At 48.1% G+C, this 21,196-nt stretch overlaps 2 protein-coding genes and 1 long non-coding RNA gene across 5 annotated transcripts in view; all 3 read right to left on the minus strand.

Annotated features, from left to right (window-relative positions):
- LOC132458846 (protein asteroid homolog 1-like) overlaps window positions 1–10,349 on the minus strand; it is a 31,539-nt gene extending 21,190 nt beyond the window's left edge. The window contains exons 1-4 of one of the 3 annotated variants that reach the window (XM_060053174.1): window positions 8,859–10,349; window positions 4,505–4,715; window positions 3,509–3,653; window positions 2,807–3,392 (exon numbers count right to left, since the gene is read on the minus strand). In XM_060053174.1, coding sequence (XP_059909157.1) covers window positions 3,023–3,392; window positions 3,509–3,653; window positions 4,505–4,715; window positions 8,859–10,112 — 1,980 coding nt within the window. In that variant the 5' untranslated portion in view covers window positions 10,113–10,349 and the 3' untranslated portion in view covers window positions 2,807–3,022. The remainder of the gene's footprint in view (window positions 1–2,806; window positions 3,393–3,508; window positions 3,654–4,504; window positions 4,716–8,858) is intronic. The other 2 variants (XM_060053175.1, XM_060053172.1) reach the window with 2 other exon arrangements.
- On the minus strand, window positions 7,469–8,850 carry LOC132458946 (uncharacterized). Its single transcript, XR_009526047.1, has 2 exons — window positions 7,692–8,850; window positions 7,469–7,578 (listed from the first exon to the last, which is right to left on the minus strand). It is a non-coding gene; the product is annotated as an uncharacterized LOC132458946 (long non-coding RNA).
- Window positions 10,350–12,072: 1,723 nt separating the features above from the next.
- The window catches only part of LOC132459602 (atrial natriuretic peptide receptor 1-like), a 9,494-nt gene continuing 370 nt past the window's right edge, over window positions 12,073–21,196 (minus strand). The window contains exons 2-7 of the mRNA XM_060054248.1: window positions 20,932–20,984; window positions 20,274–20,397; window positions 16,533–16,601; window positions 15,713–15,887; window positions 14,839–14,937; window positions 12,073–14,169 (exon numbers count right to left, since the gene is read on the minus strand). Of these exons, the coding sequence (XP_059910231.1) occupies window positions 14,024–14,169; window positions 14,839–14,937; window positions 15,713–15,887; window positions 16,533–16,601; window positions 20,274–20,397; window positions 20,932–20,984 (666 nt within the window). The 3' untranslated portion in view covers window positions 12,073–14,023. The remainder of the gene's footprint in view (window positions 14,170–14,838; window positions 14,938–15,712; window positions 15,888–16,532; window positions 16,602–20,273; window positions 20,398–20,931; window positions 20,985–21,196) is intronic.

A 21,196-nucleotide genomic window follows, 5' to 3' on the forward strand; every position in this document is an offset into this window, starting at 1 on the left:
CACTGAAAAACCTCTGGCGTTCTGCACCTCCGTCCGCATTTCCGTCCGCGCCTGTTGGCTAATGTTGGGTACGAGTGCCATCGCTGCTGTCAAGGTGTCTTCTGTTGTCCGGTCTGTCCTGGCTCCAAGCCAACTCAGGAGGCCCAACAGGCGGACGTCTCTGAACTTCATTTTAGGACTACCTGCTGGAACATACCTGGCCCACTTAACATCTCTGAGGTTGTCATAGTCGTTCCCTGCCAAAGCGGCGAAGACGGGCAGCAGCTGGTGGTCGATGTTGAAGGACACAGAACTTAAACATGGTGTATCGCTTGCAGGAGATGTAACTCCTGGCCCCACTTGGTTTACCTGAGTCCCACTGGAAGTGATCCAGGGGTAGAACCCCCTCTGGAAGGTCGTAGATGTAGATGTCGCTGTCTCTGGACAGCACCGGGCAGGACCACTCTCTGGACAGGGCAGCCAGCTGGCCGTCTGCCTCTCTGAAGCACCTGGCCATCGGCACCTTCATGTTGTTCAGCGTCTGTTCGAACACGGTCGTGGTAAAGCGGGGATAGAAGCCCTTTTTCCCACCCTTCAGAGCGTCAGGGATCTTCTTGACACGTGTTCTTTGACGGTCCATCCTGTTTAGTTTGTCGCTAGCGCCCGAGCCTCCGTCACTCACAACTTTTGCTTTAATTTGACAGTTGTCCAGAGTCTTGAAAAATGCCTGGACTTCCGCCTGGAACGCCAGGTACTCCCCGCCGTGGTTCTGGTCCAGGTTGGCCAATTTATAGAGGTGGTGGGCCAGGCTACTGCCGTCCAATACAAGCTTGCTGTCCCTGAAGTGGATGTCCTTGTAGACACACAGACGCTTTACAAATCAGATTGTCATTGTAAATAGTAATTGTATTAGTTTACATCTTAGAAATACATTTTAGATTATGTTGAAATGTATTTTGGCAAGATGTATCATTAAATAGTCAAGTCACGCATTATGGTTGAGGGGCTCTATGAATAGATTCATACCAGTGGCGCCTGCTGGTCTTTCAAAGAGGGGAAGCTCATTTTCGGCCTACATCATATGAATTGCAAATTATTATACGTAACTTCTGCTCTCTGTTCCTTTTCAAGGAAATGCTCTGTGACCCTGTCATACCAACTAGCTGTCTTTTCCAGTGACTATACCATGGTCCTCTCAATGGCCAGCAGAGCTAGGCGCCTTGAACGGCCTTGGCCCATGTGTTACGGGTGCAGGACTAGAGCCGCTTTTAACAGGAGAAGCTCTTTTCTAAACCTGCAGAGGTAGCTCCATTTGTTGCCACACAGTTTGTAAAGCTGAGGCATTGCACTGTCCAACTCCATGTCTTTAAGGAACACCAAGAAATCACACAGCTTTCCCCTGTCACCCTTCAAGTCCTGATCTGAATACAGGGCTTGAATTTCATACCTCAAGCTCCCGGAATCAAAGTTATGGCCAACTACCAAAATGATATTAAACAGAGGGAAATTCCCACTAGGAAATGTTGGAATTCTGTTAAACTGAAAAAAGGAATTGTGTTGGAAATGTACGATGAAAATTGTCTAGCAATTTCGCCAAGCAAATATCAAAAAATAGGTTGCAAGGATTGTCTTTCGACTCGCTTGCGAAATCCACGACGGGACTGAGGACTAGAGAGCTCCGGCGATGTCTTATAGTTCAAAGTCGCTGTCAATCAAACAGCAACTCAAGTCTTTCACAGACCCTCCGATCATCACGCAGAAGGCCAGCGTCCAGGCCAGCCCACTGCTCCATTCACCCCCGGAGACCCTGAGCGTGCGTGGGTGGGACATAATCGCAGCATTACCCAATGTCCGTCGACTTTAGTCACTAAAAAAGGCTGTTCTATGCAGCCCCATTGACATCAATGGACGCTGATCTTATAAAGGCAAATGCACTGTTACGCTATGAGATTGTATGAGAAGGAAATCGAGTGAGGCGACCTGCGATAAGCAGCTGATCCTGAACAAACTCGTCTTCAAGATGGACGTGTTCTAACACATTTTTTGTCAATGAAATGTTAATACAACAGTATATATTTGACCATTTCTTTTTTGAAATTTTAGGGGAAGCCGAGCTTCCCTTGCAATTTTAGAGAAATCGCCCCTGATTCATACGCCAACTTTCATGGTAGGTCGGACTTCCGCACGTGTTCAGGGAAGGTCAAACATTTGACGCCCGCCAGGAATGTCCCGACATCGAAAATTAAAGTAAAACGTAGAGTAGCATTAGGAGACGGTCGGGCAGCAGCATTCCTGAATAGAGCCATCGTTCAGTCAGTATTTATACACAATAGCAGAATTACAAACTAGCCTATGCTAGCCCTCACTAAGTTTAGATTACGGACATTTCATAGATATCACATCATCAACTCCATCACCCTTTTCCATTGAAGCAATGCAGACAACAGAGTATAACCTACTGTACTGATGTGTGTGAGTGTACAGTATCAGTAGCCCTATACAGTGGGCCTATATTAGGGAATGAATCCCGTTGGTCAGCCTTCTTCATGGCAGGGCCAGATCCCTTCAGGGGCCCCTGGACACTCCTACACTCAGAGCCCAGCCCCCCCCCCCCCCTCACACACACACACACACACACACACACACACACTTTACAAATCAGATTGTGACTTTAAGTAGTAATTTTATTAATTGATATCTTACAAATCCATTTTCAATTATGTTGAAATGTATTTTGGCATGATATATCATTAAATAGTCAAAGGGCTTCGCCACGCTGTCACACATTGTTGATAAGAGGCTTCATGAAATAGATTCATGCTCTAACGTTTTCAGGGTAGGTTGGAGTTCATCACGCGTTTGACAAGTTTTACAACAATGACGCCCGCCATGAATGTCCTGATTATGCGAAATGAAAGTGAAATGGCAAGTAGCGTAGCTCAGGATACGCCAACACATCAAGATTCAAAGTGCACAGCGAGGCGACACCCTGATCTAACTGCTCCCCTATTGCCCCCGGCCCCGGAACACCGCCCCTTCCTGCTCACAACCACCCCTCTCTCTCCTGCTTCCTCCACAGCTCTGGGTTTCTGGACCGGTCCTTCCTGTCTTTGGTTCTGTAGCGTGTTCTAACCGTCATCCTAGGCCTATCAGAGCCCTGATCCAGGCCTCCAGCCCCGCCCAGCTCCTCCTCCTCCTCCTCATCCTGGGTGTTGAGGTGAAGGTGCTCCATGCTGGCCCTCAGCTGGGCCTCAGGCCCCCCAGTCCTCCTGTTGGCCCCGGGGTCTGGCTGGGTCACTGCTCCCAGGAGTCTCCTGTACAGTCTCCTGAACTGGTCGTCCTGTACGATGACCTCTGGCTCCCTCTCCTGGAGCTGCTTCTGCCGCCGGTGCACCAGCCTGCCCTGGTACAACCTGAACCAACCCGTCTGGGATTAATGAAGCACTGTTTTATCTTATCTCAAAACAATGGGAACAGGACTAGCTAGTTGATGGTGTTGCTATGGAAACAGTACGGGCGGGTGTCTCACCAGGCGAAGAGGGGTTCAGGGAGGGGCTTGCAGAGCAGCAGGTTGAGCTGGGAGGCGTCCTTCAGGCAGGCCTGCCATTGGTTGAAGCTGTGAGCCACGACACCGTCTGGAAGCTGTTCACTGTGTTTGGTATAATGCTGCCCATCTACACACACCACACACAGACATACAAACAGGCATACACACACACACACACACACACACACACACACACACACACACACACACACACACACACAGGTAGGGAGGAGTTAGTAAGTGAGTGAGTGAGTGAGTGATTTAAGTTGCATCATGTGCTACCTACCTGCTTTCCCTAAATTTTTTCTGATCAGTTCTCCTTGGACCATGACCATCAGCAGAGCTTTGAGGAGCGTCGGCTCAGGGCTGGCCCTCCTCAGCCAGTAGCGGGTCACAGCCACTGGGAGGCGCAGGTGAGCCGGAACTCCCTCCAGCGTCTCTTCCTCCACGCCCATCGTCTCCAGACACACCTGCAGCCTCACAGCGTGGTCTGCCTGGGAAGTGGGAACATACCACATGTCCTCCTCAGCTGTGTCCTCCTCCTCAGAGTATTTAAATGTATTAGCACTTTGTCTTAGCTACTTATTTATTTATTGTATTTTCACACTGGTGACAACGCATGTTTCTATTTTTTATGTGATGTATTTTGTGCATGTCCAGTCAGATTGGTTGTCTCCACTGTCCTGGTTGATTCAGACGATTTGTGTCATTTGGCAATAACAAAGACTCGACTTGACACACACACAGAGACAGACACAGACACAGACACAGACACACACAGACACACACACACACACACACACACACACACACACACACACACACACACACACACACACACACACACACACACACACACACACACACACACACACACACACACACACACACACACACGCACACACACACAGGGAATGAGTGTTTGTTTGATTGTTTGTTTGTCATTTTTTTTTGCTGAGCACCCCATGTGCTACCTACCTGTTGTCCCTCCTGTCAGTCGGTTCAGTTCTCCTTGGACCATGACCATCAGCAGAGCTTTGAGGAGCGTCGGCTCAGGGCTGGCCCTCCTCAGCCAGTAGCGGGTCACAGCCACTGGGAGGCGCAGGTGAGCCGGAACTCCCTCCAGCGTCTCTTCCTCCACGCCCATCGTCTCCAGACACACCTGCAGCCTCACAGTCTCACGGTCTGCCTGGGAAGTGGAAACAAACCACATGTCCATTTAACGGAGAACCAAATAGTCTACCTGTATATTGCTTTGTATTCGATGGCTCCCTCTACAGGTTAAACTCTGCTATTGTCGTTCTCTAACCGGGCTACCTGCTCCCCTGCTGATTGAACGTTGATGGGACGTTGATTGAAACAGAATTGAATGGATGTTTACGGAGCCTGCTAGTCTGGTTCCATAGATACATATACTGACTAGATATCGCCTGAGCTGCGCTATTCAGTGAAATGGATGTCAACTATTGAAAAATGTCAATCGTTTTTAATTGTATGCTGGGAAGGTTTTATTTATTAACTTTTTTTCTTTTATCATTTGGATTTTTATTAAGTCATTTCACATTTATAAGTTCTAATTAAGAACATCATCAACCCCAATATCCTGGTCCCATGAAGCAATGCAGCAGAAAGCGTGTAGCCTACTGTACTGATGTGTGTGAGTACACAGTATCAGTAGCCCTATACAGTGGGCCCATATTAGGGAATGAATCCCGTTGGTCAGACTTCTTCATGGTACAGCCGGACCCCTTCAGGGGCCCCTGGACACTCCTAGACTCAGAGCCCGAGGGTATGACCCATCACAGGGAAACACAAGAGGGACAGCCACGGGAAAAAGGACAGGAAGAGGTAGTGGTGTGGCAACAGCATGATAGTGAGCAGGATGTGTGATAGCTCCAAATGTCCATAAGACCGGGTTCAGGGCAGTTATTAGTAATTACTGTTAGCATTAACATCCTTTACATTCACATTCAGGGCATTTAGCAGACGCTTTTATCCAAAGCGACTTACAATAAGTATTTTTGTCAGAAGAAAGAGACCATAGGTTGTTTCTTCATCATCCCTGTTATGTACTTTCATAATATCTTCAGTTTATCTAACTGAATGGCTAGTAATATTTTTGCACCTGTGATAATTATTGTTTTTATAATATATATTATATGGCTCCAAACTGCCTTCTTAACAAGGCATAACTCAATCAAATAATGGTAAGAATGATTCCAATACAGAAGCAACCATTTTTAAAACACTTATTTAATTGTTATTTATTTATTATATTGTTTTCAAGTAAAAATGTTTCCAATGAATGTATTTACCGGTGCATTCAAACAATTTAATGAAAAACAAATAAAAACATAGAACTCTAGCTCTTTCAGTTCACCGTTGATTTAGCAAAACTGAGGTTTGGAAATAGGAACTGAGGTTTGGAAATTCGTCACACTGAGTAAAAAATAGGAATAACCATAATTGACCATCTCAAAACATAACTGATATCTTCACGGTGTGTTGGATGCTAATGGACGTAAGTCTATAGCCTAGTGTTCATTTATAACAACCATCACCACAAAAGGCACCAGGATCCTTCAATAGAGGGGGCTTCCGATTCAGGACCACGGTAATAGGACTGCAGAATCAGGACCGCAGGTCTAGGACCGTGATTCAACGAGGTTCCTCGTTCATCGTGACGAGTCACTCAAGATGGATTCATGAAAACATGATGAAACTCAACCTCCAACCAAAGAGGAATGTTTGGAGGGTCGTGATGTGACTGAGGGTCAGCATTGTGGAGGGCAGGTCTGGTTTCTGATTAGCTGTTGGGCGTGTCTATCTGCTCTCCTAGGAAACGGGCGTGGCCGGGGTGCAACAGAGAGGGGGAGGTGCTGCAGATATTGGAGTACACACCCACACACACACACACACATTGAGTCTCGTTGGTCAGACTACTTTATGGAATAGGCTACTTGAGATTTCCGAAAAAGTATCAATAATGGAACTGCCCCACAGATATGATTCTCTGGGCATAATGGAATCCAACCTTGCATTGGGACAGGAGTTTCAGACCTCTCACATCTCAATGTATTTTCAAGGCAGTCTTTTGTAAACCTTGATGTTTGCACAAACCTGTCTCCTCGTATCAGCAACTCCTGAGGCAAAAATGGATGCTGCCATTATCAGCCATGTTTGAACAGGCTTCCAACCCCTTTTGGACCAATCTTCACCACACGAAACAGAAGGACGATGTCCTGGATAAAGGTCATGGCCTTGTGGTACTCCTCCATCTTGAGCCTGAGGACGGCTGTTATCTGATGGCATGAGGTCAAACCGTTGGTCAACTTGCTCCAGGAGCCCCGCTGTAGTCAGGTAGGACAGAGGGCGGCGTTCTTGCTGCACCGTGTATTTCAGCCCAAAACTTTAACGCTACAGTTGTGGTCAGGATATGGTCTCCAGGGTTACAGGTCCAGGGGTGCGTGGTGGTGTAGGGGCCCTCCTGTGTTTGAGGACGATGCACAGGGATGGTGGGAATAGCAGCTGCTCTCAGCCTAGTCTCGCCCTTTCTGGTCTCCACTAACCGGTCTGCCTCAAAATGTCCTCCAGAGTGACTTTACTTTAATTATTTTAAATGAATCGAACACTAAGCTTCCCAATAGTGTGTTCTTTGTTTGTGTTTGATTAAGATCCCTCAAATGTTTTTTTGGCGTTTTAATCTTTGATCAGCCTCACCCCTTCCTGCTCACTCCCACCCCTCCCTCTACTGCTTCCTCCTCCTGCTTTTAACCTTCACCCAAGGCCCATACGAGCCCTGATCCAGGCCTGCAGCCCCGCCCAGCTCCTCCTCCTCCTCATCCTGGGTGTTGAGGTGAAGGTGCTCCATGCTGGCCCTCAGCTGGGCCTCAGGCCCCCCAGCTCTCCTGATGGCCCCGGGGTCTGGCTGGGTCACTGCTCCCAGGAGCCTCCTGTACAGTCCCCTGAACTGGTCGTCCTGTACGATGTCCTCTGGTTTCCTCCACTTGAGCTGCTTCTGCCGGTGATGCACCAGCCTGCCCTGGTACAACCTGGACAAACCCGTCTGGGTTTAATGAAGCACTGTTTTATCTTATCTCAAAACTATGGGAACAGGACTAGCTATGATGGTGTTACTTTGGAACAGTACTGGCGGGTGTCTCACCAGGCGTAGTGGGGTTCAGGGAGGGGCTTGCAGAGCAGCAGGTTAAGCTGGGAGGCGTCCTTCAGGCAGGCCTGCCATTGGTTGAAGCTGTGAGCCACGACACCATCTGGAAGCTGTTCACTGTGTTTGGTATAATGCTGCCCATCTACACACACCACACACAGACATACAAACAGGCATACACACACAAACACTCACACAGGTAAGGAGGAGTTAGTAAGTGAATGAGTGAGTGATTAAAGTTACATCATGTGCTACCGACCTGTTGTTTCTTTATTTTGTCTCATCAGTTCTCCTTGGACCATGACCATCAGCAGAGCTTCGACGAGCCTCGGCTCAGGGCTGGCCCTCCTCAGCCAGTAGCGGGTCACAGCCACTGGGAGGCGCAGGGGAGCCGGAACTCCCTCCAGCGTCTCTTCCTCCACGCCCAGCATCTCCAGACACACCTGCAGCCTCACAGCGCGGTCTGCCTGGGAAGTGGGAACAAAACACATATCCATTTAAAGGATGAAAAAAACACAGATTGTAGATTGCTTTGCATTCGATGGCTCCCTCTATAGGTTATACACCGCTGTCATTGTTTGACATTGCTACCTGATGCCCTGTTGATTGAACGTTGACAGGACACACCTGTCCTCTGCTTATTGAAACAGAATTGAATGGGTGTTTAGGGAGCCTGCTAGTCTGGTTCTACCCGTCTGTCTTGCAGGGAAGCCAGCAGCCTTTCCCATAATGAAAAAACTCAAAGCCTTGTTCGAAGATGTGTTCAGGGGGTTTGTTTCTCCTTTGAAGGGCTGCTGTCTCTTATCCCTGAATCTGTTTTGATATCATTGTTGTTCTTGTTAATATTTATTAAACCAAGGTAGTACTCAAAGAAGTTAACTGCATCAGTTAAAGTGAGGAGTTGGAATGAACCGTGTTGATAGAACACGAAAGATAGTAGTTGACAATATGGGGGTATTCATCCCTAACCCTAATTAAGATATCTTCATGAATGTCTCGGTTTAGCCTTTGCCCTAGCCCTGCACGTTTGTTGGTTTGGAGCTGACTAGGCCTATGCTGGCCGCCTGATGTCCATCTTTTATACCTCTCTCCTCCATTTATTATCCCTATTTTGTCCATCTATTATCCTATTTGTTAACTGGCTAAAGGAGACGGTAGACTTACCTGGGGCAGAGTGGCCAGTGTCAGCTGCTGAGCGGCTCCTTGGACCAACGGTTGTACCTCCAGTTCGACCCGGTCCACTTCCCTCACCGCGCCTTGCCCCAGGCCCAGCAGCAGCCCGTACAGAACCTGCCGGATGGGCTGCGAGGTGAGGTTGGAGCTCTGTAGGTCACTGAGCTCCGCCTGGATCCCCACAATCATCCTCCTATCGACCAGCACGTTCAACACGTCACCGCTCAGCTCTCCTCTGGCCAGGGGCGCACGGACCCAGTCGGGGACGCAGTGCGACTTCTTAGTGGCCAGCGGCGGAACGGTTCCCTCGCTGAAGAACCCCCGCAGAGAGGAGCTGGGGAGCCGGTACTCCAGCATGGACTTCTGCACCTCTGTCTGAGCCTCCCTCTGAGCCTGTTGACTCATGTCGGGTATGAGTGCCATCGCTGCTGTCAAGATGTCTTCTGTCGTCTGGTCTGTCCTGGCTCCTAGCCAGCTCAGGAGGCCCTCCAGACGGACGGCCTTTATACCCATCCTAGGGCGCTCCGCTGGCTGGAATTGGATCCAGTTAATTTCTCTGAGGTTGACATCGTTGTTCTTGGCCAACGAGGCAAAGACGGGCAGGAGCTGGCGGTCGATGTTGAAGAAGGTGCAGAACTTGGTCATGGCGTATAGCTTGCAGTGGATTTCGTTGCTGGCAAGACTTTTTTTGACTGATTGCAAGAAGTGATCCAGGGGCAGAACCCCCTCTGGAAGGTCGTAGATGTAAAAGTCAGTGGCTGCGGACAGCACCGGGCAGCACCACTCTCTGGCCAGGGCAGCCAGCTGGCCGTTGGTCTCTCCGAAGCACCTGACCAGCGGCACCTTCATGTCGTTCAGCGTCTGTTCAAACACTGACAGGGTAAAGGGGGGAAGGATGTCCTCCCTCCTGCCCATCAGAGCGATATCATGGGCCCTCCGCAGAAATTTTATTTTCCTTTCCAGGATGGAGATCAATTTATCGTCACTTTTGCTCGAGCCTCCATCCATTACCACGTAAGGTTTGATTCCACAGTTGTTCAGAATCGTGAAGAAAGCCTGAACCAGAGCCTGGAAGGCCAGGTACTCCCCACCGTGGCTCAGGTCCAGGAAGTTCATGAAGTAGAGATGGTAGGCCAGGTTACTGCCGTCCACCACTAGCTTGCTGTCCCTGAAGTGGTAGTCCTTGTAGATCTGGTAGACCTGGCCGTTTCCCTCCAGCAGCGACCAAAAGCCCTTCACCCCCATGGTGACTGATTGGTCAAGTTCTAACTTCACCTATCTATGGTGACTGGACTAACCCAGAGAGGACTCCAGCTCATTTATACACCAACACACACGCACACAAACACATGCAAACACAAACATGCAAACACCCACACTGGGAGTGGCTCTTCAGTTCTCTATAAGTTTCGCTTCCGGACATTTCAAAGATATCAAATCATCAACTCCATATCCTGGTCCCGTGAAGCAATGCAGCAGAAAGCGTATTGCCTTCCCCCCCCCCCCCCCCCCCCCCCACACACACACACACACACAGGCTACGCTACAGCGTAGCATAGCTCAAGGTTGGGCAGCAGCATTCCTCCATAGAGCCATCGTTCGGTCAGTATTTCTGCACAATAGGTGAATTATAAACTAGCCTACACTAGCCCTCACTGAAAGGCAATGACAGATGTTTGGCGTACAAATGGTCTGTAACAGCCAACGGTTTGTGCCATTCTTGTCTTAAATGGTTTTTAGAAGATTACAGCACGTAAAGACAAAGCTTTCCTGGCCAAAGGTGCCTGAATGTTTCCTCAACGTTTTTGCTATTCTTATCCATTCTCTAAATGTGCAGTTTCATAAGACAAATACTCTGGCAGGACCATCAACAAGGTTCTTCAAACTTTGCCGTCCCCTGCTGAAATTTCTAATTGTCTTTCTCTAAACCACAACTCTGGCTTTGGTTTCATACCATCATTCCCTTTACGGTATACCCAGAGCCATTTAGAGAGAGAGTCGCGACATCTCCATCACCCCAATGGACCTTGTTTTAACAGCCATCGTCTCTCCAAAGTTCCTGTCTCTCTCAGTCTCCCCCTCTTACTCGGTCTGTCTGTCTCTCAGTCTCCCCCTTTCTCTCTGTCTGTCGGTCTCTCTCAGTCTCCCCCTCTTACTCGGTCTGTCTGTCTCTCAGTCTCCCCCTTTCTCTCTGTCTGTCGGTCTCTCTCAGTCTCCCCCTCTTACTCGGTCTGTCTGTCTCTCAGTCTCCCCCTTTCTCTCTGTCTGTCTGTCTCTCTCAGTCTCCCCCTCTTTCTCCCTGTCTGTCTGTCTCTCTCAGTCTCCCCCTCTTTCTCCCTGTCTGTCTGTCTCTCTCAGTCTCCCCCTCTTTCTCTCTGTCTTCAGGGAGTCTGTCTCTCCCTTCTTTTCAAACTAGTTATGCTCCAGGCAGTGTTGTGCATGAACTAGTTCAAAAGTTCATAGAAAAAGCTTTAATTTTTCTATGAACTTTGAACTGAACTTAACATATTTTTAACAAAAGAACTCGAACTTGAACCAGTTCAGATTTTGTCACATTCTGAATTGATGCTTGGGTCCAGATGACATGTTTATTAAATAGAGTTACTGCCTTAGTTGTTATGAATGCAAAAGGTGTACAAATAATATCCATAACAATTTTAGATGGTAGTGATCTGCAACTGATTCATTTTAAAAGATGAGCACAGAAATATTCACTCCCAGTTTTTCCTTGGTTTTTAAAATAAATGGTAACATCTAAAAAAGTTTGTCTGATGGTCTGTCTTCATGTGAAACTGTCTGATGGACTACCAGACTGTCTTTTGGTGTCACTGTCTTTAGGCGTATCTGTCTGACAGTCTACGTGACTGTCCCTCAGCCTGTCTGATGGTCTGTCTTCATGTGCATAAGTCTGTACGATGGACTACCTGACTGTCTTATGGTGTTAATGTTTTATTAAGTGTATTCGTCTGTCTGATGGTCTACCTGACTGTCCCTCAGCCTGTCTGATGGTCTGTCCTAATGTTCATCTGTCTGTCTGAAGGTCTACCTGACTGTCTTATGGTGTCACCGTCTTTAAGTGCATCTGTCTATCTTTAGGTCTCCCCGTCCGTGTGTCGGTCTACCTGTCTGTCCGATGGTCTGTCCGTCTGTCTGTCTGATCCTCTGTCTCTGTGGTTAATGGGCAACAGACACGTGAGATCACAAGTGGTGTTGATGAGTTTTATTTCAAAAAGAGGAGAGATGACACAGCAGTACAAAACACAGGACGTCACGACGGCCCCAGGGGCGTCGAGGGCCTCCCTCTGCCTACGCACCTCAGAACGCACCACGACACTCGACCCACTCGTATATTTAGAGTTTTTCTACCACATGACTAAAACTAGGGAGCAAAACCTTCGGCCGGACCCTTCCTCTAGCGAACACACGGCGGAACCGTCCGCTGATCGCCGCGCTAGAGCCCACCGTCCCACGCCACAGGAACCGTCCTCTGATCGCCGCGCTAGAGCCCACCGCCCCACGCCACAGGAACCGTCCGCTGATCGCCGCGCTAGAGCCCACCGCCCCACGCCACAGGAACCGTCCGCTGATCGCCGCGCAAGAGCCCACCGCCCCACGCCACAGGAACCGTCCGCTGATCGCCGCGCTAGAGCCCACCGCCCCACGCCGCAGGTGACCGGCGATGGCTCCTATCCGCTCCGTGCCTCGGTAAGACTATCAACAATTAGCGTAGCGTTTCACCTAGCGTAGCGTCAACGGAGGTAGCTGCTGGGTCGAACCTTGATCCAGACGAGGGGGGGGGGGGGGGTTCTGTTGATGATGATGATGATGATGATGATGATGATGATGATGATGATGAGGGATGCCTTTGAAAAAAATAGTTAATGATATCATTCCACCACCGGTTTAAATGGTTGAACCTTTATCCCTCATTAGTCATCAGTCCAGTGAGTGAATGTCTGTCTACAGGTTACGATGCATAGACTGACTACATAGACCACCTATACACGCCCTCGACAGAGCACCTGGAGGTTTGTCAAGATCCCCACAACGTCATGAGGTCACTCATCCCAGCCACCTACGGAGGACTTCAGGAGTTGGATACATTTCCTTTTTCTTTTAGGGGATTTTGCTGACTCTTTTATCCAAAGCGACTTACATCCTTTCATACACACATGCGCACACTGACGGCCGAGTCAACCACGCAGGGCGACAGCCAGCTCGTCAGGAGCAGAGAGGGGGAGCTGTCTTGCTCAGGGACACCTCGAAACTCAGCGAGGAGGAGCCGGGTGTTGGAGCCGGGATGGGTGGGTTCCTACCCCTGAAGGGTGTTCCTTTTCCCTACATCTAAGCCTGCTTCTATTGGTTGTGCCACCCAGCTAGCCACGCCCCGCTACAGCCCGGACGAGGCGGGGGGCACCCCCTTTCCGGCCCTACCAGGGACTACGGGAAGGCGAGGAGGATGTGTGAGCGATTTGGGGCGACGAACTGTAATACAACAACGTTATGATGCACGCTGTCTCCGTGACGACCGCACCATCCGGGGGGTCCCAGTGCGTCCAGAAGGGGGGCAGAGGACGAGCGCGGCGCAGAGCGTTCCCCCCCGGGGGCAACGAGCCGTTGATCCGCCGGACACCAACCCTCTGGGGCCCCTCTCAGAACCGGGCTCCACAGGGGGGCTGGTCGGAGCCACGCCCTTCACACGCAGCGCAGTACACAGGTATCAGGTATCAGGACGCTCGGTTTCACACGGCCGGAGAACGAGGGTACGAAGAAAGAATCGAGTGGGGGGTGGAGCTGGCGAGCGTTCACCGTGGAGCGCTGAAGCTCGGGGAATTCTTTGTTTGTGTCTTGGATGGAGCCGTCCGAGTATGACGCCAGGGTTTCCCAGCCCTCTGCGAACGCTGACGGAGCGACCCACGGGACGACCCCCCCTCCGACCTCAGAACCCCTCAGGCCTCTGCAGGTTGCGGGGTCGCGCCACTGAAAGGTCGTAGGGTCACGACCCCCGGGTCGTGACCCTACGAAAACCAGTCTGGATGGGGAGCAGCTAGGAGCCCCCCCCCACTCCTGCCCCCTCCACCAGGACTCTCTCTCTCTCCCCTCACGTTCCCTCTGCGCCCGGGGCTCTCTCGTCCCGGGGTTCTCGCGCTGGCGTCCTATTGGCTGTCACTCTCTCCCAGCAGCCAATAGGTGGTCATGCTGCCCTTGCCCTTGACGCTGATGTCCCCGCGGAGCTCCAGCTGGAAGCTGCTGAAGTCCTGCAGCACCTCTCTGGTGGCCGAGGACACGTGGATCTTCAGGGCTGCACGGGCACACACACACACGGGCACACACACGCACGGGCACACACACACACACGGGCACACACACACACACGCACGCACGCACGCACGCACGCACGCACGCACGCACGCACGCACGCACGCACGCACGCACGCACGCACGCACACACACACACACACACACACACACACACACACACACAGTGACACACACACACACACACGCACGCACGCACGCAGGCAGGCAGGCAGGCAGGCACGCACACACACACACACATATATATATATATATATGTACACACACGCACGCACACAAATACACACACACACACACACACACACGAACACACACACACACACACCCAGACACACACATAGAAATACATACACATACATACACACACACATACATATACACACACACACACACACACACACACAAATACACACACACACACACAGAATCACATTAGAATCATATTCTATTTTGTGAATCTGTAATTGTAATTGTGTTTATAAAATAGGTGTGATTGTATGAATGTGTGTTGTGTGTGTATGTGTGTCTGTGTTTGTCAGTGTGTGTGTGTTAGTGTGTGTATATGTGTGTTTCTGTCTTTGAGTGTGTGTGTGTGTGTGTTTGTGTGTGTCTGTGTGTGTTTCTGTCTTGTTGTGTGTTTGTGTGTGCGTACGCTCTCCGTTTGACTCCATGCGTGACGAGGTATTCACGGTGTCTCCAAACAGACAGTAACGTGGCATCTTCAGACCCACAACCCCCGCACACACTGGACCTGTAGACACACACACACACACACACACACACACACACACACACACACACACACACACACACACACACACACACACACACACACACACACACACACACACACACACACACAATAGTTGGAAACTGAATTGTTGTACTATTTTACTCGTTAATCATTTAGCGGACTCGCTCATCAACAGCAAGTCCAGAGAATACGACGAAATTGTAGTAACCCACGGAGAGGACTCACTCACAAAGGACGTTAATCGTACTTTGCGTTATCAACATCGGAAACCCCTGGCCGTGCGCTGTGATTGGCCTGTGGCGGTCAGCAGCAGTGGGTTCTGGTTAGGCTGTAGGCCGTGCGCTGTGGTTGGCCGGTGGCGGTCAGCAGCAGTGGGTTCTGGGTAGGCTAGTGGCCGTGCGCTGTGATTGGTCAGTGACGGACGCTGTTATATAACATAACGTCCTATCATAGGACATAACATGAGGTCCTATGATATAACATGAGGTCCTACGGGTAGGCTGCTGGCCGTGCGCTGTGATTGTCCGGTGACGGTCAGCAGCAGTGGGTTCTGGGTAGGCTGCTGGCCGTGCGCTGTGATTGGCCGGTGGCGGTCAGCAGCGGTGGGTTCTGGGTAAGCCGCAGGCCGTGCGCTGTGATTGGCCGGTGGCGGTCAGCAGCAGTGGGTTCTGGGTAGGCTGTAGGCCGTTCGCTGTGATTGGCCGGTGGCGTTCAGCAGCAGTGGGTTCTGGGTAGGCTGCAGGCCGTGCACTGTGATTGGCCGGTGACCTACCGGTGTGGACCCCGACGCGGAGCTGGATCTGCTGCTCGGGCCGGTGGCGGCTGCGGAAGGAGCTGACGGCGTCCAGCAGCGCCAGCGCCATGCGGGCGATCTCCCGCGCGTGGAGCTTCCCGTTCCGCATGGGCAGCCCCGACACCACCATGTAGGCGTCGCCGATGGTCTCCACCTGGGGGCGCCGGCGACAGCGTGGGTCAGCGTGGGTCAGCGTGCGTTAGCGTGTAGCAGGCTAACATACTCAAGGGCTGCTGCTGGGTCAATAGGTTGTGTTGTTTACCTTTACGAGGTCAAAGAAAACAACCTCTCTGCTGTCTTGTTTACCTTGAACAACCTCTCTGTTGTCTCTCTCTGTTGTCTTGTTTACCTTGACAACGTCAAAGTAAACAACCTCTCTGTTGTCTTGTTTACCTTGAACAACCTCTCTGTTGTCTCTCTCTGTTGTCTTGTTTACCTTGACAACGTCAAAGTAAACAACCTCTCTGTTGTCTTGTTTACCTTGAACAATCTCTCTGTTGTCTCTCTCTGTTGTCTTGTTTACCTTGACAACGTCAAAGTAAACAACCTCTCTGCTGTCTTGTTTACCTTGAACAACCTCTCTGTTGTCTCTCTCTGTTGTCTTGTTTACCTTGACAACGTCAAAGTAAACAACCTCTCTATTGTCTCTCTCTGCTGTCTTGTTTACCTTGACAACGACAAAGTAAACAACCTCTCTGTTGTCTTGTTTACCGTGACAACGTCAAAGTAAACAGCCTCTCTGCTGTCTTGTTTACCTTGACAACGTCAAAGTAAACAACCCCTCTGTTGTCTCGGTTACCTTGTAAACGTCGAAGTTGTCGATGATGGCGTCGAAGCAGGTGTACAGGTCATTCAGGAGCGTCACCACCTAGACGCCAGGCAACAAGATGGAAGGGAGTGACACCATTGAATGTGATATAATGATACCAAATAATATGACATAACGTCATATAATAGCTAGAGCTGTCAGTTAAACGCGTTATTAACGGCGTTAACGCAAACCAAATTTAACGGCGTTAAAAATATTATCGCGCGATTAACGCAATTATTTTATTTTAAAAAAAATAAATAATAATAATAATTTTCTTTGGCTCAAAACAAAGAAGCAATAGCCTGACTGCTATGTTCAAATGACATTTGTTCAAAGCAGTCGTTTAATTATAACTATAGGCTCTTTTTTGTATCGTCCTGTTTTGATCAGTATATGCCAATGTTGTTATCAATAAAAAATCATTTGCACAAGGCAAGCCGATACACTTCACCATGTTGATAAGAGAATTAGAATGAGAAGAATTATGGGACAAAAAAATCAAGGGATATTTAGCATAGAAAAATAATTTGCGTTTAATCGCGATTAATGTGAGTTAACTATGACATTAATGCGATTAATCGCTTGACAGCTCTTAATAGCACATAAACAACATGACGTCCAAGGGTTCCACATAACATGGCGACCAATAACATAACAATGTTACGTAACGTGAACTATGGAAGCATATATGTAGCAAAATTCAAATGGCAATGCAATTTGGAATTACATTATGCATTTGACAATGCATTATGCAATTTTATAATGTAATTTGTAAATACGTTATTCAAAGTGTATTTTAAAATGCAAAGTGACAATGCAATCCTCAATTAAATTTGCAAAAGTTCTAACAATACAAATAGAATAACATTTTGTCAAATTCTTTGAGTTCCTTTATACAAATTGAAAAGCTATAGCGTCCCCGTGATTGCAATCCACTTCGCCACGCTCCGTGTGTTGCGATATTCAAATGACATTTCAATCCGCAAAACGGAATCCAAAACGGAATCCAAAGAGGAATCCAAAGAGGAATCCAAAGAGGAATCCAAAGAGGAATCCAAAAAGTCAATATGCAAAGTGGCAAACGTATCAGCCAATCAGCGTCTGGGCGGGAACTACGTCACTTGCTCGTAATTTCCTTGTTCACTTCTAGTTCGTATGTGTCAGGTCCATGGTCACCAATGGAGATTATTGATACGCTCCGAAGTTTGGCCGATGATGTGGAGAACAATCGTGTTGAAGACACAGATGCAGTAGATAGAGTGCGTGTTCTGGGAGATAGGATAGACGACTTATCCTCACGGGTACGTTTTGACGCCAGTGTGGTAAACACAAAGATTTCCAAAGTGCTACAGGCACTGGGTGCGAAACATAGGGTCGGGAGACCCACCGTCTCCACCCACTCCTCACCTACAAAGCTCTCCAGAACCTAGCCCCCAGTTACCTCTGGGACCTCCTCCAAGAATACACTCCCTCCCGCTCCCTCCGCTCAACCTCTGCTGGACTACTATGTATCCCCACATCACGACTCATTACAATGGGTGCCCGGTCATTCAGCTGTTCAGCACCCAGGCTCTGGAACTCCCTCCCCCCACACATAAAACAGTCTGACACAATAGAAAGTGACGTAGTTCCCGCTGGTGGCTGATACGTTTGCCACTTTGCATATTGACTTTTTGGATTCCTCTTTGGATTCCTCTTTGGATTTCCTCTTTGGATTCCGTTTTGCGGATTGAAATGTCATTTGAATATCGCAACACACGGAGCGTGGCGAAGTGGATTGCAATCACGGGGACGCTATAGCTTTTCAATTTGAATAAAGGAACTCAAAGAATTTGACAAAATGTTATTGTATTTTTATTGTTATAACTTTTGCAAATGTAATTGAGGATTGCATTGTCACTTTGCATATTAAAATACACTTTGAATAACGTATTTACAAATTACATTATGAAATTGCATAATGCATTGTCAATTGCATAACGTAATTACTTATTGAATTGCAAATTGCAAATTGCATTGCCATTTGAATTTTGCTACATATATGCTTCCATAGTGAACGTCACATAACATCATATGTCATGAGGGCCAATGATATAAAAACATAGCATCATATAACATAACAATGTAAAATAAAATCATATAAAATAGCATAGTATAACATAAAGTCCTATGATGTAAAAAAAGACAAAGTCCAAAACATAACACGAGGTCCTATGATATAAGATGAGGTCCTATAACATAACATGAGGTCCTATGATATAAGATGAGGTCCTATAACATAACATGAGGTCCTATGATATAAGATGAGGTCCTGTAACATAACACGAGGTCCTATGATATAAGATGAGGTCCTATAACATAACATGAGGTCCTATGATATAAGATGAGGTCCTATAACATAACACGAGGTCCTATGATATAAGATGAGGTCCTATAACATAACATGAGGTCCTATGATATAAGATGAGGTCCTATAACATAACATGAGGTCCTATGATATAAGATGAGGTCCTATAACATAACATGAGGTCCTATGATATAAGATGAGGTCCTATAACATAACACGAGGTCCTATGATATAAGATGAGGTCCTATAACATAACATGAGGTCCTATGATATAAGATGAGGTCCTATAACATAACACGAGGTCCTATGATATAAGATGAGGTCCTATAACATAACATGAGGTCCTATGATATAAGATGAGGTCCTATAACATAACATGAGGTCCTTTGTCATAGGAACTCATGTTATATCATAGGACCTATGATATAACATGAGGTCCTATGATATAACATAAGGTCCTATAACATAACATGAGGTCAAATGATATAACATAAGGTCCTATAACATAACATGAGGTCCTATGATATAACATGAGGTCCTATAACATAACATGAGGTCCTATAACATAACATGAGGTCCTTTAACATAACATGAGGTCCAATAACATAACAAGAGGTCCTAATATATAACGTAACATGAGTTAGGCCCCGTCCACACGAAGCCGAAACGGGCGAAACCGTTACGGTTTCGATCTATCCGGTTTCAAAGTATCTCCGTAAAGACGAAGCCAAGCGAAACCGGATAGATCTGTAGAAACGCTGTAGTAAACATTCCAGGCCCATAAGGGGCGCTGCTTCTGGTACACAAATCCAGAAGAAGAAGAGGCGAGCATGCGCATAAAGGCTGCCCCCCGAACCACTAACAACACAAACAAACAGCTCTTCTACGATGGCGAACTAGATTCTCAATAAATAATGGCTTAGCAACCCAACAAGGGACATGATATGCTGCAGAACGATTACAAGCTTGTAGTCCGCCATCATCTTTTTTGTTGTGATTTCTGAGACTCCGCGGGCTTAAGAGCCATTGGCTAGGAGGTCGAGGGGTGGGGCGATGACGTCATGGTTTGCGGTTTCAGTCGGTTTCAGGCGTCCACACGAAACCAAAACGAAACCGGATAGATTTGAAACCACCTCCGAGGGTGGTTTCAGAAGTTTGCGGTTTCGGTCAGCGGATTCGCCGGCTTCGTGTGGACGGAAGGCCGAACCGTACAAGACCTTTGCGGTTTCGCCATGAAATCGGCTTCGTGTGGACGGGGCCTTAGTTTGGTCCATTTTGAGGTCCTATAACATAACATGAGTTAGTTTGGTCCATCATGAGGTCCTATAACATAGCATGAGGTCCTCTGGTGTACATGTGTTATGTCATGTCGGGGTCCAAACCTCCATGGGCGTGCTCTCAGCAGAGATGGCGGTGAAGCCCACGATGTCGCTGAAGTAAATGGTGACCGAGTCGAAGGCCTCCGCCTGGACCGTCTCCCCGCGCTTCAGCTGCTCCGCCACAGAACTACAGGGTATTGATATTAATATACAATAATACACATATATATATACTGCCTTCAGCTGCTCAGCGATAGAACTACAGGATATTAATATTAATTATACATTAATTCACCTCTATATACTACCTTCACCTATTACAGTAGTAGTAATAGAGTATGTACTGTGGTAGTATACAGTAGTATTACAGTAGTAGTATTACAGTACGTACTGTGGTAGTATCTGGTACAGTAGGGCCTCAGCCTTGTGTTTCTCCTCGTGGTACTACAGTAGTACTACAGTAGTATTACAGTAGTATTACAGTAGTATTACAGTACGTACTGCGGTAGTATCTGGTACAGTAGGGCCTCAGCCTTGTGTTTCTCCTCGTGGTACTACAGTAGTACTACAGTACGTACTGTGGTAGTATACAGTAGTATTACAGTACGTACTGTGGTAGTATCTGGTACAGTAGGGCCTCAGCCTTGTGTTTCTCCTCGTGGTACTACAGTAGTACTACAGTAGTATTACAGTAGTATTACAGTAGTATTACAGTACGTACTGTGGTAGTATCTGGTACAGTAGGGCCTCGGCCTTGTGTTTCTCCTCGTGGTACTACAGTAGTACTACAGTGGTATTACAGTAGTATTACAGTAGTATTACAGTACGTACTGTGGTAGTATCTGGTACAGTAGGGCCTCAGCCTTGTGTTTCTCCTCGTGGTACTACAGTAGTATTACAGTAGTATTACAGTAGTATTACAGTACGTACTGTGGTAGTATCTGGTACAGTAGGGCCTCAGCCTTGTGTTTCTCCTCGTGGTACTA

The sequence above is a fragment of the Gadus macrocephalus genome, chromosome 6 (assembly GCF_031168955.1).
Source record: "Gadus macrocephalus chromosome 6, ASM3116895v1".
Taxonomy (NCBI): domain Eukaryota; kingdom Metazoa; phylum Chordata; class Actinopteri; order Gadiformes; family Gadidae; genus Gadus; species Gadus macrocephalus.